The 19,777-nt window shown below is 49.6% G+C and overlaps 1 protein-coding gene across 2 annotated transcripts in view; it reads left to right on the top strand.

The window, feature by feature from the left end:
- TRAPPC11 (trafficking protein particle complex subunit 11) overlaps window positions 1-19,463 on the top strand; it is a 33,464-nt gene extending 14,001 nt beyond the window's left edge. The window contains exons 11-30 of one of the 2 annotated variants that reach the window (XM_037128762.2): window positions 316-409; window positions 1,312-1,391; window positions 1,492-1,570; window positions 1,654-1,708; window positions 2,039-2,184; window positions 2,595-2,656; window positions 3,006-3,138; window positions 3,691-3,821; window positions 5,336-5,491; window positions 6,899-7,086; window positions 7,201-7,349; window positions 7,501-7,622; window positions 8,133-8,252; window positions 9,537-9,602; window positions 9,709-9,865; window positions 12,292-12,403; window positions 13,183-13,274; window positions 14,223-14,356; window positions 15,604-15,771; window positions 18,697-19,463. In XM_037128762.2, coding sequence (XP_036984657.2) covers window positions 316-409; window positions 1,312-1,391; window positions 1,492-1,570; window positions 1,654-1,708; window positions 2,039-2,184; window positions 2,595-2,656; window positions 3,006-3,138; window positions 3,691-3,821; window positions 5,336-5,491; window positions 6,899-7,086; window positions 7,201-7,349; window positions 7,501-7,622; window positions 8,133-8,252; window positions 9,537-9,602; window positions 9,709-9,865; window positions 12,292-12,403; window positions 13,183-13,274; window positions 14,223-14,356; window positions 15,604-15,771; window positions 18,697-18,741 — 2,289 coding nt within the window. In that variant the 3' untranslated portion in view covers window positions 18,742-19,463. The remainder of the gene's footprint in view (window positions 1-315; window positions 410-1,311; window positions 1,392-1,491; window positions 1,571-1,653; window positions 1,709-2,038; window positions 2,185-2,594; window positions 2,657-3,005; window positions 3,139-3,690; window positions 3,822-5,335; window positions 5,492-6,898; window positions 7,087-7,200; window positions 7,350-7,500; window positions 7,623-8,132; window positions 8,253-9,536; window positions 9,603-9,708; window positions 9,866-12,291; window positions 12,404-13,182; window positions 13,275-14,222; window positions 14,357-15,603; window positions 15,772-18,696) is intronic. The other variant, XM_037128764.2, reaches the window with a different exon arrangement.
- The last annotated feature ends 314 nt before the right edge of the window (window positions 19,464-19,777 follow it).

Below are 19,777 nucleotides of genomic sequence, written 5' to 3'. Positions count from 1 at the left end.
AATCCATAGGCGGATCGACGTGCACAGCAGTTAGGTCCCTGCTGTGTCCCATCGCTGTCTTATGACGTGAGGTTATTCGAGGACTCCCTGCACCTTGCACTTATTTAATTTGATTCTTTTGAGACCACCTGAGCATTAAATGAAGCATTTTGCCTTAACCTTTGTGAGAATTTAATTTACGTTAAAATAGCCACGTCTCTGATACTTGAGTGTTTTGGTATTTGTATTTACGAACACTATTTTGTTGTCAGAATTGAGGGGGTTCGGTCCGTGGCGGTTCCAGGGGCTCGCACTCAGGGCTGTCTCCGTCTCCAGGCCTCCGTCCCGTACCCCAGCCCCGACCCCTTGGAGACGCAGGCGGGCGCTCTTGACTTCTATGGTCAGAGGTCATGGCGACAAGGAGTACTAAGTAAGTCACCTTCCCCTCTGCCCTTTGACCTCCACGGCAGCCGTCATGATTTTGTCATAACAAATTACGTCGAGGTGAAAATGTGTGCTTTGTCAACGTTTTTTAAAGAGATTTTCAGTTTTTAATTCTTACAATGTTTTGTATCACTACATCTCAGAATAACTTAAGGATGTGGTTAAAATAATGTTTGGATGTCTTTTTTTTTAAAGACTTTATTTCTTTATCTCTAGAGAGGGAGGGAAGGAGAGAAGGAGAGAAATATCAATGTATGGTTGCCTCTTGTGTGCCCCCTGCTGGGAACTGGCCTGCAACCCAGGCATGTGCCCTGACTGGGAATCGAACCGCAATCATGTGGTTCACAGGCCCCCCACTCAATCCACTGAGCTACACCAGCCAGGGTTTGGATGTCTTAAATGACACAATTAATAAGCCACTCTGTTCTATTTAAATATTTTAATTCCAGTTAACTTTAATGATTTGACGTTTTAAATAGCATCAGTTTGTTTTATCTTAAAAATAATTTCTCTGCATCTTTTTTGTGTTTGATACATACTTACTTAATTCGGGCAATTTCTGTAGCACATGTTGAGAAATTATTTCCTCTCCGGGAAGTGTGTTCTATGTAGATAGAGAATGACATTGGCGCTGTTCTTCAGGTGGTTATTCCACCCGGCAAAAGAACACTGAGCTCAGCGAGGTTCTCTTTAAACCGAGCTCACAGAGAATTGCCGTGCCGATAAAGCTCCGAGATAAAAGTCTCCGAGAGCCTCTAAAATTCTAGAATGTTCAAGAATTTTAAATACAGCATATGTAAGGATTCCAGGAGTGTACACACCCGGTGTTCACGTGAAGGGCTTATGTAAATGAGCTGTCTAAGATGGGTTGTGTCTTATCTGATGCAGGTTTTGATCTTTCTGATCCTGAAAAAGAGAAGGTGGGAATTCTTGCCATTCAGCTGAGGGAGAGAAATGTTGTTCACTCTGTAAGTTTTTTTTTTCCAACATCAACTATTTTTTATAGTATTCAAGTAAAATGTTAGGTTATTTTTATTGGAATGTTTCGCACTTTATCTTTTCTAACAGGAAATAATAATAACTCTTCTGAGCAACGCTGTTGCACAATTTAAGAAGTATAAGTGTCCAAGAATGAAAAGTCATCTAAGTATGTATTCGTAACATGCCACAGTTTCATCCAAGTGCCAGTCATCTTAAATTATGTACATAAAAATCTTCTTTCCTTTATAGTGGTTCAGATGGGAGAGGAATATTACTATGCAAAGGATTATACCAAAGCTCTGAAGTGAGTCCTAGTCACCATTTATTTTTACAAGTATTCTGATTTCCTTAGAGAAAGATTAAAATAGACATTGTATTTATTATTTCCATGCTTATTTCTGTTTCTAGTAAACTCCATTGCTATGATAGTTTTTCAAGTACTATCTTCTAGTACACTCATTTTCAAAGTCTTTGGAAACCTCACATGTAGTTAAATGTGAAAATACCTGTTAAACCATTGCAGGAGAATTTTCTGAAGTGTACGTAGAGTGAGCGAAGCACTTTGTTTTCTTCCAGAACTCGTCAGCCCTTTCTTGTGCTGCGTTTCAGTCTGTCTCCCCTTCGCCGCTTCTAGGTTGCTGGACTACGTGATGTGTGACTACCGCAGCGAAGGGTGGTGGGCTCTGCTCACGGCCATACTGACGACTGCGCTCAAGTGCTCCTACCTCATGGCCCAGCTGAAAGATTACATCACCTACTCCCTGGAACTCCTCGGAAGAGGTCACTTGATGTTCTTTCAGTAAAACTCTGAAGCTTTAAGATTGTGTAGCAACTTTAAGCTCTTAAAATTGGAAGAATGACTGTCTCAAAGTAGTACCAAATGTATTTGGTAGTGTACAAGTCACTTTGCGAAGTGAAGGGATTCATACCTCCCGTGGAACTTGTAATAGTTGAGAAAAACACAATTCTTCTTTTTAAAACATGGCATAAAACAATTTTTCACATAGACTTCAGACAGAAGTGTATAAAGTGTTGGGGCTAACTTTTAGGAAGCTGTGCTGTTGATTCTTTGGACTTGCGCTTAGCAGAGATATTTATTCTACAATAGTTTAGTACCTTAAATGGAGGTAGTGGACGTACTTGCCTGTCTTACATTTCTAGTTTTTTTTCCCCCTCTTCCTTCATATTAGCTTCAACTCTGAAAGACGACCAGAAATCTCGGATAGAAAAGAACCTCATAAATGTTTTAATGGTAGGTTGGAATCTTTGTTTTTCCTTTTTAATTTTTGTTTTACTGATTGTAGAGAGAGGGGAAGGGAGGGAGAAGGAGAGGGAAAGAAACATGGATACAAGAAACAGTGACAGGTTGCCCCTTGTGCCCCCTTGGGGACTGAATCCACAACCCAGGCCTGTGCCCTGACTGGGAATTGAACCCGTGACCTTTCAGTTTGCAGGTGACACCCACCCAGCTGAGCCACAGTGGCCAGGGCTGGAATGCTTTACATAAAATAAGTTCTAAGGCTCTGTACCCTTAGGTCTGTATCTCTGCATACATATTTTTATAACCGGTTGAGCGAATGTTTCACTCTGTGTTGGCACAGAATGAAAGTCCTGACCCTGAACCTGACTGTGATGTCTTGGCTGTGAAAACGGCTCAGAAGTTGTGGGCAGACCGGATCTCTCTGGCCGGCAGCAATGTTTTCACGATTGGAGTCCAGGACTTTGTGCCATTTGGTGGGTAGCCAGAATCTGCGCTATTATTTCAGGGAAATCATCCTTATTTCCACAAAATGAATAGGTACAGGATAATAATCATAAAAGTCAAAGAAGGAATTTTCAAAGTATAGTCCTTTTAGTAGGGAAACTGACCTTTTCCCTACCGGTGATCAAATTTCAAATAGTTTATGTCATAGATTTGTTCCTTTGTAGTTCAGATGTTATGTGAAATACATTTGAAAAGACTGTTGTTTAAAAGGGTTTTGCTTTACTCCCTAGGGCAGGCATTTTGAAATAAATTACAAGTAACAAAATGGTTCTTTTGCAACCACGAAATGGTTCCTCTGAAGTTCTGTCAGTTACGTTTCCAGAGCCACTGCAGTTCATTTAAGTTTGGTTTGTCTCTGAAAAGTGAGCTGTTTGTGCCCGTGGGTAGGCCACAGGTGCAGACAGAGGTCGGTGCAAATGCCTGCAGTGGGTGTGTCCGTTCTGCAGAGCACGCGTGTGGCAGAGGCACGTGTGTGCCCTGCATGTGTGGCCCTGTGACTCAGCCTGTTCGTTTGTCTCCAGTGCAATGCAAGGCCAAGTTCCACGCCCCGAGTTTTCACGTTGATGTTCCTGTGCAGTTTGACGTTTACCTGAAGGCCGACTGTCCACACCCCATCAGGTTCTCCAAGCTCTGTGTCAGCTTCAACAACCAGGTAACGGCGCCTTGCAGCGTGTCTTCATCATGCGGGAGTCGTGTTCCGGCTCCTGTTGAACTGGGCAAATGGGCTTCATCAGTGTTCGGTCTCAGTGATTCCGAGGTAGCAAATTAAAGGTGATGTATTCACAGTTCTCACCTTCCGTGTCAGTCATTCAGATTTGACATTTTCCCTACTGTTTTTGTTTTTCGTTCCATGCTAATGAATTCTAAGAACTTTGCGCATTTTTTAAATATATAACTTGGATTTCAAATAAGATACTCAGAATGAATATAATTTTCAAAATTGTTTGTTCTATGATCTGGCACCAATGCTAGTTTTTCGTCACCAAACTGCTGTATGTTTGATGTTGAAGTAACTGAGGTGGGGTGGACGTGAGTGAGGCGTGTGTGTGTGCAAATGTGCGTGTGTGCTCCTCCACCTCCAGTCCCCAGAGCTTGTCACCGCTGACTGCTTGAACAGTCTAGACATTTTTGATACCCACACGTATAAGCAACTTTTTTCTGCAGAATTGGGGTCATGCTATGCTTCCTGTATTTGAACACTTGTAGTGTGATATTATAGTCAAGTACTTGATTACATTCCAACTGTTTCAGTTACAGGCTCACTTAATAAAGAATTATCTTCTGCTCACCTAGAAAGTATATCGAGTCTTTAACCAACAAGCACTTATTTTTTGTCGAGTGGCCCAGTTGGGGCGGGGACTTTGGTGTTTAGTCGGCAGTTTTAGAATGGATATAAAATTACAATTTATCGAAAGCGGTTCACAGGCATGAGAAGCTGAGCGTGGAGAACATGATTGTCAATGAGAAAACAGATGCCCATTCTGTTTATGGGCAAGTGAAGGCAGCAGCCTCATGAGAGGGGAGGGCCAAGGAGGGGCTTTGTGGGGTTAGGGTTGATCCGTGAGATCATTTGGTCAGTGCCTCCAGCGAACAGATCGTTTTAGGTGGAACTGGAGGCTTTTTGTGGGGAGTAGTGCGCCCAGGTGCAGAGTAGCAGACACGGAGCGGCTTTGCAGCGACGTGAACAGGAGGAGGAAAGAAGGCCTGAGAGTCCAGGGCTGACACGTGGGGAACCTCTGTGTCTAAGGGGACCAGGGAGAAAGCGGGACCTTCGAAGGGAGCTGCAGTCATGGAGGGTGAGAGACACGAGGTTCCGTAGTGTTACAGGAGCCAAGGAAATATAAAGCTGTTTAAGGAAAGATGACAAAGATGACAGTGCCCAGTGCGACGAGGAATAAGCCTTTGTTTCTCTCTCCTGGAAGGGGAGGGCTGAGTGCTCTTAGACATCAGCTCGTGTGCGGGGAACTGTCCCTTCCCTTGTGGCAGCAGGGCCTGGACAAGTGCCTCCACTGCTCCCAGAACGTGCATTTATTAATAACCCTTCGTGATGCCTCAGTTTCAGTGGAGGCAGGCTGACCAAGCGCCAGCCCACTTGGTGTGTAGTGTGAACAAAGCGTGAGGCACTTGCTGTGTGTCACGTGTGGCTCTTGCTGCCCTCTCTTCCAGGAGTACAACCAGTTCTGCGTGATCCAGGAGGCGTCCAAAGCAAGCGAGGTGTTAGAGAATGCCACTCAGGGGAAGATGTGCTTAGTTCCTGGTAAAACAAGGAAGTTTCTCTTTAAATTTGTTGCCAAGACTGAAGATGTGGGAAAGAAAATTGAGGTTAGTTACGTAATTTATCTGAGATATTTTAAATGATAAAAGTGCATGTGTATGTCAGAAAATTTTGAAGTAATAGAGAAGTCGATTAAGTGAAAAATGGAAGTCTGCCACTTGGACTTTCCAAGGGAAACCGTTCGTAACGGCCGGGGAGGCTTCCTTCCGTTGAGAACGTGCTGTGCCTGGTACTCGGCAGCTGGCTTTTTCACTTACTGGTGCATATCAGACATCATGCCCTGTTAGCACATAAGACCAGCCTTACTGGTTCAGTGGTGACACAGTCCCTGAAGGAATTTTAAACAAAATGCATATATCATATAGTGTAGCAATTATATTTTGTATAACATGACAGTTCAGTCTGAAGATTTATGTCATTTTGATGTCTCAACGTTGCTGATTGGGTATTTTCGAAGAAAAAATGAAGGTTCATATTGGAAAGGATCCATGTAATGTCGGTAATTAAAATGCCTTTCAGACACACGTGATGAAAGGAATGTTTCTGCCGAGCGTGAGCCCCAGAGCCGAACCACGTGGGTTTAAATTCCAGGTCTCCAGCTCACTAGCCTGTGGCCCTGGCGGTTCCTCAGCCCCTTTGTGTCTCAGTTGATTCATCTGTACAATGGCGATAGTAACAGGACCTTCCTCCTAGTATTTCATGAGGATAGAAGGGGTCAGTGTGAACTGCTTCGAGCAGGGCCTGGTGCGTGGTAAGCACTCACGAAGTGACTGTTTCCAGGGCTGGAATGAGCGTGGCTGGCGCGCACTTGGGACCGTGTGTCCAGGGTAGAGACATCAGACTGCACCGCCACTGTTCCCATAAGCATTTCCGTGCCTCTGTCGCATTTATTACTGGCCAATATCCAGAGTTCCTTGATTATTAATTTAAAAAAGATCTTCTTGATTTTGACTAAATTACATAGTTTTTACAAGGAACCTAAGGAAGCCTGCCAGATGTAAATCAGAATTAATACTATTTTGAGTAATTTGCTCATGGAGTTAGTTGAAAGGACATTCATTCAACCAGCAGAGAGTGTCACTGCTGACACTATAGACGTCTTCGGGGAAGCTGTGGGGTGAGTTCCGAGTGTACGACTGGCTGTCCAGACATCCGTGCAGCTCACTCGGCCGCCTGTCAGCGAGCCTCGCCAGGGTCCGGCCCCACGCCGGGCGCTGCAGCCCTGGCCGCCACTGTCTGAGCCCGAGGGCCAGGTCCTTGTCTCTGCTGGAGGGCGAAGCAGTTGAAACCCAGCGTGCTACGAGCTGGTGTCCCCGCTGAGAGATGGTGGGACAAGACCCGAGTCACCCCGGGGCTCTAGGTGGCCTCCACAGACCAGCCCTGTGGGATGTGAGGCGTCGGGAGGGGGGACACACGGGGGTGAGCCAGCGTTTCTGACAGGCCCCTCCTTCTAGATCACCTCTGTGGACCTGGTCCTGGGCCATGAGACGGGGCGGTGCGTGGTCTTGAACTGGCAGGGAGGAGGAGGAGACGCGGCCTCGTCCCAGGAGGCCCTGCAGGCCGCACGCTCCTTCCGGAGACGGCCCAAGCTGCCCGACAGCGAGGTTCACTGGGACAGCGTCGTCATCCAGGCCAGCACCATGTGAGTCGGCCTGGCCAGGCCGGTTGGGGGAGGTCGCTCATTTCTTTTAAATTCTGCATGTCAGTAATTTGGTTTTCGAAACAGTCACTTAGCTGCACGGTTTTCCCCCCGAAGGATCATTTCCAGAGTTCCAAACGTTTCGGTCCAGCTGCGACACGACCCCCCTGCCCTGACGAATGAGATGTACTGTCTGGCGGTGACCGTGCAGTCCCACGAGAGCAGCCGGATCAGAGACGTGAAGCTCACTGCCGGCCTGAAGCCTGGTAAGCGGTCCTGTTGGGCTCGGTCGGTGTCATCGCGACGTGTTGGCCTGCGGAGGACACGGGTCTGACGTGGCGCTCCTTACGCAGCGCCACTCACGAGCGAGGTGCTTCGGTTCTCTGGATTCTCAAACTCCGGTGTGCACGCTTTCAGGCCAGGATGCCAATCTGACTCAGAAGACTCAGGTGACCCTGCGGGGGACAGAGCTGTGTGACGAGTCCTGCCCGGCCCTGCTCACGGACATTCCTGTTGGGGACCTGCAGCCCGGGGAGCAGGTCAGCTCGGTCGGTGGGGGAGGCTGTCGGCCTGTGGTTTCAAGTGCGTGACGAGCTGCAGAGCGTTTGAGTAGCGCTTCTGGAGACTACACACGTGACTTAACTAAGGCACATTTTACGTTCGAGTGTGTAAGATGTCTCAAGCAGTTTTTATACGAAGGATTTTAGAACAAATGACCCTGATACGGAGACTCGGTTGCTTGATAAAATTAACTAGATAGTACTGAATAATTAAACGACACAAAGTTTGTACCTCAGTGAAGTAGTCTTTCAGTAAGCGTCTGTTTCCAGACCAAACCCAGAATTCCTGGGAGGTTGGGAAGGATGACAGAAAGATGGAGCGGTGAGCATCCCGCCCGTGCGCCGTGGCAGGACCGGCCTGTGAAACGTGTTCAGGAGTGGAGCCAGGCGGCGCCGTCGGTTACATTGGGTGGGGACGTCGTCCTAGAACTTGTGTCCCGTGGGACCCTGCCGTGGTGGTTAAAGGACAGCACGTACCCTTCGTTCCAGCTGGAACAGACGCTGTACGTTCGCTGCGGGACGGTGGGCTCCAGGATGTTCCTCGTGTATGTCTCTTACCTGATCGACACCACCATTGAAGACAAGGAGATCGTTTGCAAGTGTCACAAGGTATTGTCTTCGCAGCTACGTCCGGAAGCGTCCTGTGTGCAGCACTCGCTGGGCTCTTAGTTTACTTACAAAATTAGCAGTTGGGGCTTCTAGTCTGTTACAAATTTCCGTTGACTTTCGAACATGTTTGTATTGATTATGAAAAATATAATGAGGCACTCACTGCTCCAACGTTAGAAAGTTGATCAGTGCGGCTTTTCTCAGAATCAGCAGGTCTGAGGTCTCACTCGAACCAGCCGTGAGACTTGAAACCTGTCTGCTTCTTTCTGAGGGCACACGTTCGGTAACTGTCAGCTGGCTTGGAACGTGGTAATAGTATTATACATATAATAACATGTAGTAAGATAGTATTATATTTTAAAAGAGTTAGCTTGATAATCTTGAAAGAGGAAATAAGTTGAAGCACATAATGTAACATTTTAGGCAGATGATGAAGGGCCTTCTGTGTATTCTCCCAGTTGATTGTCGTATCAGCCCTGTGAGGCTTGTGGAATCGACTTGAAGAGGTCACGTAACTTTCCCAGGGTCACACCACCACGTCCACGGTCCACGCGGCCAGTGTGTGTCCAGCCAGGATTGAAATCCACATCTGTCTGGCATCCCAGCCTGCGTTTTTTACCCAGCGGGAGGGTCCCTTGTTTCACAGCGTTACTAGCCCCGCTGTTGTTTGAACAGACTCCAGTAGGGAGATCCAGTTGTCGGCTTCAGTTGGGCTCCAGGGTCACATTTGGTTCAGTTTCTGCCTTTGTCACTTACTAGCTATGTGACAACTTCATCTTCAGATGGCAGTAATAATGGCGTGTGTTTGCTTGAGTTAGGAGCATTACGTAACACAGGTATGGTGGCTGTAACACTGCCCCGTTACATCACTGTTATCGTCGTTGTTACTTTGCTCATCTTGAGTCGAGGTGACGCAAGAAGGCCCAGAGTCTGCTGGGCGCCACTGGCTTTGTGGCCTAAGGCCAGTCCCTGAAAATCTTCTGAACCTCCCTTCCTCTGCGGTGACCTGGCAGCGGTGCCCGCCCTGCCCACTTTCTCTCGATCCCGAGATAAAGGGTGTATCGAAGCACTTTGCAGGAGGGTAGTGCCATAAGGTAATTAATTAGAAAAAGTAGTCTGGTCTCTCTGCATGGGTTTTGACAGCTATCTAAGGGCAAAGTCCTAGCTTCTTACTCTAAAATCGGGATTTATTTGTCAGTCGTTTTGAATGCCTTCTGTGTTTAAAGCTCTGTGTACCATTACGATTGAGAAAACTGTGGCCGTGCCTGTCGCATTTTCCTGCAGGATGAAACTGTGACGATCGAAACCGTCTTTCCATTTGATGTTGCCGTTAAATTTGTTTCTACGAAGGTATGTCCTTGAGAGGTGCATTGGAAATCACCTGGGGAAATCAATGGGGGAACACAGAACAGATTTACGTTGTTCCTGGCCCACCTTCTGTCTTCGTTTGTGACAGTTCGAGCACCTGGAGAGGGTCTACGCCGACGTGCCCTTCCTGTTGATGACGGACCTCCTGAGCGCCTCGCCCTGGGCCCTCGCCATCTCGTCCAGCGAGCTCCGGCTCGCGCCTTCCATGACGCCCGTGGACCAGCCCGAGTCGCAGCTGGGCCAAGGTGAGAGCGGGGCCCTCCCACTTCGCTGGCAGTTGCGTGCGTGCCTGCGTGGGAGTAGCAGTGAGAGCTGGCCTTTGGTGAGGGCACGCGAGACTCGTGCTCACAGAAGCAAAGATGTTTAGAATTGAGACGGGATTGGCATCATTTACGATTTGTTTGAGGATACCTTGTTTTAAGAAATCAGATTTTTGCTATCATAAGGAAGTTACTTTTTGAAAAATGTACTTGAAAATAAAATGATGCAGCAGGTCCGCGAACAACATCGCTTTGTTCAGTGTTGTTTTGGTGTGTTGATGAGATGCCGTGGAACTTAGCCTGTGTGTGTCCCGTGAGCCTGGGGTGGATCGGTTTGGCCGCATGTCCCTTCACGAGAAGTGGCCGCTCTCCCGTCTCCGAGTCTCCGAGTCCAGCTTCTCACCTCGGCTCCTGGCCATTTCCTCCCTTTGTCTACCTTTCTTGTTGCTCCAGAGTTCGATTCCTCGGAAAACTGTTGGGACCTTGTCGTTCCTTCTTTAAAAACTCCCACGACACACCAGACCTTTCCCAGGCAGGCTCTGCTCCCCTTTGCAGCTGCTTCTGCCCTGGCCCCTCGCCTTCCCTTGGCTCCTTCCCAGACTCCAACCTCTGCTTTCCCAGCCTGCGGGAGTCCCGTGGGCTCCTCGGTGTGCAGGTCAGCTCAGGTCAGCTCGGGCTTCTTCTGCAGAGCTGAGCGCTCTGCCCCCTTCCCACCCTGCGGTCATGGGCACACTGCTGTCCCAGCACTTCCCACTGCACTGTCCCTGAGTCCGCACCACGGGCTGCCCGCCACAATGTGTGCCCCTCGAGAGCCGGCGCTGTGACTGCCTCCTCCTCTGTTCTGCCTGCTTCATGCTTGTTCATCAGTCTTTGTTAAATTCACGAGTAATGGTCAGTTTTTAAGATGATAAAAACCAGGTTTTATTATCTTAAAATCCTCGTGGTCGGAAGTCCTCAAATCAAGGTGCCGGCACGGCTGCGTTTCCTTGGGCTCCAGGGAGGTCCTTCCCTGGCCTGCTGCAGCTTCGGGGCCACTTGGAGGCCTTGGCTCGTGGCTCCTCCCCCAGGTCCATAGCCAGCGGTGTGGCGTCTTCACCTCTCCTTCCATGACCTCTCTTCTGTTCGTCGTGTCTCTTTCTTGCCTCCCTCTCTTTCTTACAACCCTTGTGACTGACTACATTGGGCCCAGCTAGATTGTCCAGTGGGATCTCCCCATTTTAAGATCCCGTCTTCATCACGTCTCTGAAGTCTTCGCTGTGGGAGGCAGCGTGTGAAGGTTCTGGGACTGAGGGTGTGAAAATCGGGGGGAGGGGGTGGCGTTGCTTTGTCTGCCACCTCCAAGGACACTGGCACCAACGCACCATGAGCTGCGTGTTTGCCACATTGAAAACCACCGCTCTCCGAGGCCCCTAGTAACCCTGATTTTAATCATTCCAGTGTGTGACTGATTTGGTTGGCTTCTTATAATCAGGGAGGACTTTGGGGGGATTTAATGTGAACACCCCAGGTTTTTATGAAAGCTCCTCTTAGAGGCTTGAATTGACGTGGGTTTTACGTCCTGCACTGCATTGTCCTTTCCTGGTCCTTAGAAATTACTTACAAGGAGTAATTCAAGTAAAGTTTAATGCAGCTTCTTTTCCTTTTTCATTTCTGGTATATACTCAGTCTTACCCATGAATTTATCACAGTCTCCTTCGTTGGAAAACCGTAAAAACAGCTACTCAATGTTTGGAGACTTTGTTGTTATTACAAGGTTTGCTCAGAGATTTGCGGAAGCCGGCATCACTAGCACTGTCGCCGGCCTGCAGTTGGACGCGTGACAGGTACAGCAGGCCACCACATGCCGAAAGTAGGGCGGGTGTGTCTGGAGGAGCGTGTGCCTGGCCGTGGGATTCACCCGGAACTGGCGAGAGGAGTGCTCCTTGCACCAGAGGCACGCGTCCCGTCGGGCAGTAGGGAGGCACACAGGGTGCGCTGCCGTTTGGAGCTGTCCACACTTCCTGTTCACTCAGAAAGTCAGTCGTTTTCTAGAGTGGCGGTTTGAGTGCCTTAAGGGGTATGCTAAAATTATGGGGTTTTTGCCTCACTGTGAAATGCTTTCTTTGGAGACATGAAGTAATTTGGGAAAATTAAAATAATCACCAAAAGGTATTATTCTGACTCCAGGCTCCTCCCTTTCATGGGTTCCCAGTGGAGCGTGTGGGAGACGCGCGGGTGCCTCCCCGGTTGTCATTGTGCTGGGGCGTTGCTAGATCAGCGGACGCACTGGATAGGGACGCTGTGGCGGGGGAGGCGTGGGACGTCTCTGTCAGTTACGTGTACGGAGGTGTCCTTTGCCTGGGGCACCGCCCACAGGCAGGCGCCTTGGCGCAGATGGGCGGGGCGCAGGCTGACCGGGCCTTCCTTTGCAGTTGTCTTGCAGACCGGGGAGAGCGCCAGCGAGTGCTTCTGTCTCCGGTGCCCGTCCGCCGGGACTGGCGAAGGTGGGGTGGCGACTGGGCACTATGTCGTCTCCTGGAAGAGGTAAAACTCGGTCAGCGTGGTCTTGTCTTCACGTCTGTGCTGCTCTGATGCCTTTGTCATCTGTCACTGTCGTTTCACAGTGGGGAGCGTCCCTTGGCTCTGGAGAGGGGACTCATGCTGTCCCATGCCATCACCGACCGTTTGTCAAATAAACAAGGGTTAAGTGGGATAATTAAACTTTGATTTGTGTGTTGTCACAGTGAAAGTGACCTAGATTCTGATGACGTCTTAGCCAAACTAATTGTGATGATAGGACCATTTTAAATGTAACAGAAACGGCCCTTGTTTGTGGTCAGTAAGGTTGTCCGCACGGAGTACCCGAGGGACCCACCGAGTATTGGAACTGTCGGAGCCGCAGTGAGGTCGCTGTGCGCCCTGGCCTGGTGGCGATGGTGCACTTGGCAGTGCTCCAGGGTCCTCCGTGAGCTGTCCTCGTGCGACACTGTTTGTGTCATCGTGTCAATCACTGCACTGCCCCCTGCACCGAGAGCGTCTTGCTGCCCCGTGCTGTGGTCACGGGTGTGCGCAGGCGGGAGCCCCTTACTTCCTCCACTGAGACCAGACAGCAGCCGGGCTCCGGGTGGCTCATTAGAAGTGGTCACACAAAAACGGGGATCTGAGAGCTCTTACTGCCTCCAGCCGCTTGCACCTGTGCGGGTGTGGGAAGTGCAGGGTGTGTGTTTCCTCGGGGCCAGTTGGTGAGCGTGCTTGGTCCCCGTCTCTGATTCGCTGACCTCTCCTGTGAACCCTGGATGTGACAGACGCCCTTTCCACCGCAGGGCCTCCGCCAGGGGCGACATCCCCGTGGTCAGCACTGTCATCACCCTGCCGCACGTGATCGTGGAGAGCATCCCCCTGCACGTGCACGCAGGTAACGGCGCTCGCGGTCGGTCTGAGGGGGGGACTCCGGGGAGAATGTGCCTCGTGGCTCCTAAGACTTCTGGAACCTTTTTATTACGGAAAAAGCCCGACGTGTGCCAAAGCGCACGGTGACCAGTCTCGTTCCACCGGCGCCTCTCTCTACGGGTCCTGCGTCCCTGCTCCCATCATTTAGAAGCAGTTCCAGGTGTAATTCCGTCTCTAAACATTTCCTTGTGTCTGGGAGAGGAGTGGTTATTTGTCTAATCATCATCGTAATTTCATCATGGTGACTTTAAAAACTAGCAGAAGTGTCCTATGTTACCAGGTTCCAGTGTTGACATTCTCCTCGTCGACCCTGCTCTGTGGTTTGTCCTCAGGTCTCTGCGTAGCAGCTGATACCCGTGCAGTCCATAGGCAGGCCCGGTCCCTCCCAGTGCCGCTCCTCCCACGCCCTTCACCCTGCCTTCCTCCACGCTCGTTTTCCTGCAGCGCTCGCTGCATCTGGGTTTTGCTGATTGTGCTGCATTGTTCTCAAGCATCTTTGTCCTTGTAAATGGGCAGTTGGGTCTGTAAGCATGGTCAGACTCGGGCTGAAGTTTGGGGAGAATACTTGTGCTCCCATCAGGAGACACACTGTCCGTCATTCCTTTTTGGAACGTGGTGGGTACTTAGGGAGACCTTCTGTAGATTTTAAAAACTACTCCTAAAATATAATTCAGCTCCTGACGGTGCACACCCTAAGTTGGTTAGTTTTAGAAGGAGACTGGGATGTTTCTTAACCTCTTCTATCATAGTCTCAGGCTAATGTATAACTGAAACATCTCTTACTAGGGAGACTGTGGTAATATCGTTCATCTAAACAAGCCCACGTCTCATAGAATGAGACTCGTTTACGGAAAGAACGTGTGCATGGTGAGCTTTCTCTGTAACCGAGAGAACTGGGCCGCTTTCTCCGCAGACCTGCCATCCTTTGGACGCGTCAGGGAGTCGTTGCCTGTCAGGTACCACCTGAAGAACAAGACCGACTTAGTTCAGGACGTGGAGGTCTCCGTGGAGCCCAGCGACGCCTTCATGTTCTCCGGTCTTAAACAGGTGCAGGCGCGTCCCGCCGGGCTGCGTGTGTGGGCACGGCAGTGTGGCCAGGAGGTGGGCGCTGGGCGGCTGGACTGACAGATGGGCTGTGGTCCCCGTTACTCTGGTGGCTGTGAATTTTTAAAGTCACTTGTATGGATTAAGTACAACTCGTCATAGAGGTGGAATGAATGGGCAGACCTCCTCACACTGAGATCACACACGGAGGGTCTTTTCCCTGAAAATCTTGGATTTCCCTTTTATTACTAATGAGTTTGTGTGTGTGTATGTCTTTTTGGCTTTTAATTTGAGGCCTGGGGGTGTAACTACCTGCATTAAAAACCCAGTTCTCCCCTGAACTATCAGTGAAATTTTTCAGAGGTGTTGTGGTCAGACAGTACTTTTTATCAATGAGGAGATAATTAGAGGAACAGACAAATCGTAACACCTAGAAGTCCCCGCCCTGACCAGCCACCTGTGCCGTGCGTGTGCTGAGTGCTGTTTGCTGTGAAATGTGAAAGGCAGCTCCGCTGCGGGTGGAGTGGGTCTCAGTTCACGCACTCATTTCACTTTGGGGCAGGGGTAACGTTAGCTCTGGTGTGTCAATGCACATGTGTGTGCGCACGCTACCTCTGGTGTGTACACGTGTGCATCAGAGGTACACACATGGGCATCATGTTCCTGCGTGTGCTCATTTGCAAATGAGCTCCTTGATCTTTTTCACCTATTAACTTAAAGGTAATCAGATAATGTGAGATACCAAAATCTTACCACTTTGTGTTCTTTTTGAAAATATTGTTAAAAATTCCCGAGCATCTTTTTGCCCCTGGAAATTACTTAATTTACCACAGAGGTAAAATCTCTACAAGAAAACACAAGCAACAACTAGTTTGTCGTGTGTGGACACAGAGTTCACGAAGGTGCCCTTGTACAAAGTGTCCTGTAACTCATGGTGGTGAAGTCTGCCCGGTGTACTTACTGCACAGCATATATTGATCCGTCTGGTGTTCTCATTTCTAGGCTGTATGTTGCCCTTCGGGTGTTAGTAGGACAGAAATCACGCACATATTTTTATATGTGTATTTATTACCTGTGTGGTCCTGGCCTCTTACTCATTCAGCCTCCGTTTTGGAACCTGGGAAGATGGAATGGGAGAGAACATGTCACCAGCGAGATGCGGGTGTCCAGTCACCTGTCACTTAGCTGGGGTAGCAGGACAGACGCTGCGAGTCTGCGTGTCTGGTGACCTGTCACTGTTTGTGGTTCAGATTCGATTGCGTATCCTGCCGGGCACCGAACAGGAAATGCTGTACAACTTCTACCCCCTCATGGCCGGCTGCCAGCAGCTGCCGTCCCTCAACATCCACTTGCTGAGGTTTCCGGACTTCACACACCAGCTGCTGCGGCGGTTCATACCCACCAGCATCTTCGTGAAGGTGAGGCTTCGAAATCTCCTGCTTCTGCCTTCACTGTCGTGAAGACAAAGGTGATGTTTTTTATGTAAATATCAGAAAACAGTAATTTGAGACTAACAGTTATACTTTCATCTTTTATTATATGAATTTGGCAGTGTTGCCATTGATTTCTGTAAGTTACTATTGTCTTACGCAATTTCGTTCCACAGATTTTTGTTTTCCTTAGGTAAATGATTTATCTTTATAGTATCCTTAAACATGTTTTTTTCTTTGGCTTTGGTGAAGTGTGTTTTTAAGTTGTAGTTCGTAACTGACTTTTAATCTTGAACGTCCCTAATTCTCTCTGTTTAACTGTGTGATACTGGATTTAGGTCTTTTCTGAAAATGACGGCCTGTCGGAAACTACACTCCCGTTCAGTGTTTTGACTTCTCCCTCGGAGACCCTTTCCGGGGCCCTGTAACGGGAGAACACGCAGGTGGCCGCGGTGCGTGAGAGCCCGTTGGCCGCAGGTGGTTCTCACGGCCCGCGCTTCTCCTCCTTGTCGCCCTCCCGCTGGGGGGGGCCGCGGGTCTAGGCTGTCCCTGCACACGGTCTGGTCCCCGGGAATGTCTGGTAGCTCGGTGTTCATGAGCACGCATGAACCCTCTTTTTCTTTTCGGTTCATACCCCACTTTGAAATGGCAAGTCACATTGCGTGCTGTCTCCTTTTTCGTGTCTGTCATGTTTGGGGACTGTGCCTTGTTTGTGTTATCTGGGATTTAATGTTATAAACTACTCTCTGTTGATGTAGCCTTCATAAATCTTCCGGCTTTTCTCTTTCCTGATTTAGACGCTGTTTTGTATCTGCCGAGAAATCATTTTATCAACCTTTCCAAGCTCCTACATTACTCCATACTTTAAATTGTAAAAAAAAAAGGAGAGAAAGAAAGCCGGACTCATGATGTTAGATGTGTAGTGTTTAAGCAGTGCTTCAACCTGCTTTGGACTCACGGCACAGTTGAGAGGCAGGTGCAGAGATCTCCCAGGCACCCGCCGTCCCCACACGGCGGTGGCTCTGCAAACGTCCCCACCTGGCCCTGTTCCGCTGTCGTTTTCCATTGCCCTGTCACTGCTGTGTCCGGGGTCGCCTGCTGGGGAGACGTCCTGCTGGGGTGGGGAGCACTGGGGCGTGGTCAGTGCCCAATGTCCTTTTGGCTGTTGGCCCTTCTGAAAGTTGCTGTTTCTCCGCCAGAAGTGCGGCCTCCATCGGCGTGAGCGTCTGTGTCGGTGTGCGGGCTTGGCCACGTCCCGCTGTGAGACTGCTGGTGTGGGTGCGGCCGGTCAGCCGTCCCTGCTCCTTTCCCCGCAGCCCTCACTAGCCCAGGCCTCTGCCTCTCTTGCACAGGAAGCCTCTTCCGGGCGGTGTTTGAATCTGTGGGGGGAGGTTCCAGGAAGGCAAACATTCGTGCGTTTTAACCTGATGAGCGTTTCCCTTTCTGACGGCCATGATCTCTTCTCACAGTGCCACCGTCTGGTCACCCGACTGCTGCCAGGAGACGGCCTGGGTCCCCCGGAACCAGCTCCCCTGTCAGTGGGGGACTTGGCATTGCGTCAGGGGTCACACTGAGGCCGGGCGTGAGTGCCACCCTCTTCCTGCTTGCGGAACTGTCATTGGCCTCAGGGCTGCGAGTTGCAGTGGGGTGGCCACCGGCCCTGTGTACCTACGGGGATCCAAATGAAATTCATTAGTTAAAATTTAACTTAATTTACTAGTTAGTTGCTTGGCTGCCGTGGCCACACTTCAGGTGCTCAGCAGGTCCATGGACTCGCAGACACCCCACTGGGCGGCGCCGGAACGAGCGATTCCACGGTCACGGTCGTTGGATTAGTGCTGCCCTAGACGAGGCGGCCACACCCTCCTTCCTCAGACAAGGGGGCAGTGCTCTGGCTGGACGACACGCTCGTCTGTACAGTGTGTTTGGGAGGGTTCCGCCGGGTGGAGCCATCCCTCGTCTCTGAAACGGAGCCGCCTCCATCAGTACTAAATGTCACACGAGGTGCGGAGAGCGGGCGCCTGTTCTGTTGTTCGCCCTGTGCCTGCCTGCGAGAGGCCAAACCTACCTGTGCGTGCCTGTGTGTGTGTGTGTGTGTAGACATGCAGGCGTACATACGTGCCCACACACATGCACACACAGACAACCTCACAGCACCGCCTGGTGCATGGTGGGGGGGGCGCTGTGCTCACCGCAGGCCCCTGCGGGAGCCATTCTGCTGGCAGCTCAGCTGAGGGCTGTGGATCTGTGTAATAAAATACGACCATTTGCAGTTTTTTTTTTTTTTCAGCTGTTTGGCTCTGGGATGTTGCTAACCTGTCGGAGATTCTAACCTAAAGACAGTTATGGTACCTCTCACTCATTTCTGGTTTGTGCTTGTCTGATGTGATGCTTTACGTTTTTTCAGTCTGTGGCCTTGAGCAAGGGAAACATTTGTCCTTACCTGCTGCTCATGTCCTTGCAGTGTTTGTCATCAGGCAGCCCAGCATTCGCTGGGAATCCCTTGTTCTCCAGCTGATTATTGGGAGACCTTGAATCTCCAGGGAACTCTGTCAGGCTGAGACCCAGGCGGGCCCTGAGCAGGAGGAAGGGGATGAGAGAATAACCCTGTCATCGCTAGAGCGGGAGCGGTGCCCAGGTCCCCAGGGAGAGCAGTGCGACTGAGGCAGACTCAGCAGGTGGGGGTGTCTGCACGGGGAGGGCGGTGACAGGGACCGAGGCACACAGGTGCCGTCCGCAGAGGTGAGTGAAGAGGGAGGCCAAGCACAAAAGGCGGATGCGTTTTATTTTGATATTTGCTCATGTTTATGCTGTTTCTGTGAACAGTCTGAAGAATTTCTAAATCTTTTCAATTAATAGCGCTTATGTGGTCACTATTCTCCTGTGAACCCTTTTCGTTTTCCCTCTTTAAAGCCACAGGGTCGGCTCATGGACGACGCCTCTATCGCCGCCGCGTGATGTCCCAGACGGGCCCTCGGCTGAGACCGTGGAGAATTTGGAGAGTCCTGGGAGGTTTTCGTTCCGAACTGTAGCTTTGATTGTGGTAAAAGTAGATCTGTTCTATTTTTTCATGGGTGTTATGCCAGCTATTCAGAGGACCTTGTGCATAAAATATTAGAAAGTCTGTCCCCTGTTGCAGTCTCGCCATATCTGACGCCGGTCAGATAAGGGATGAAAGGCTGTCAGCCCACTGTTATCGTTGGAAGTCATTTTGTGAATCGTAAGTGCTTCTAAAAGTGAGTGATTTGCATGTGCAGTGTCAGAGGAAAATTAAGCATCCGAGTGTGACCGGACGAGGGGAGGGGACGCACCGGTGGCTGCCCTGGCCGGGTCTTGTGTTCCCAGGAGTCTCCTTCAGAGTTGGCCAGACTGGAGGCCGTCCACCCTCATAAATTCAGCGTGTGCTCCTGACACCCACCCGGGAAGGTAGCGCGATTGCAGGACTGATCCAGAAAGCTTCCAGAAGGTTTTAATCGCGGCAGTGTGAGTTGTCTTTACCGTCCAGACATGTCAGATGGGCTCAGCTCCCCGCCAAAGGGCGGATTGCTATAGAGCAGTTCTGTGTCCGCGTGCCAGTCGGACCCTCATCTCTGAGACAGCAAGGGTCTGACTCCCAGCCTAGTTTTCCAAATCAAAGGTTTCGAAAAAGATGCAAGGTCTAAATAAAAGCTTTTCACTACCTTGTGCAGTTTGAAAAGAACCATTTAATGCTCTTAAAAACTCGTGTAAATAAAAATCATATTGTGAAAATTTTCTTTGTTTAAATATTTAAAACAACCTGATTTTCTGGAAACTTATTTAAGAATGTAGGAGTTGTAAAAAGGAAATAAGGATGTAAATAAATATGTTCTCATTCAAATACGTCTGTGTACATCTTTAATTTCTTTTGAGCCTGTTTGATTTCAGTTCCGTGTAATCACTTTCACTAAAAACACACGTATGAGGTGAAGTGGAGAGCAGAGGACCGAAGTCTCTCACGTTACTTCTTACTTTA

The sequence above is a fragment of the Artibeus jamaicensis genome, unplaced genomic scaffold (assembly GCF_021234435.1).
Source record: "Artibeus jamaicensis isolate MK-2021 breed Jamaican fruit bat unplaced genomic scaffold, CSHL_Jam_final scaffold_833, whole genome shotgun sequence".
Lineage (NCBI taxonomy): Eukaryota > Metazoa > Chordata > Mammalia > Chiroptera > Phyllostomidae > Artibeus > Artibeus jamaicensis.
This window is presented reverse-complemented; position numbering and strand designations above follow the sequence as displayed.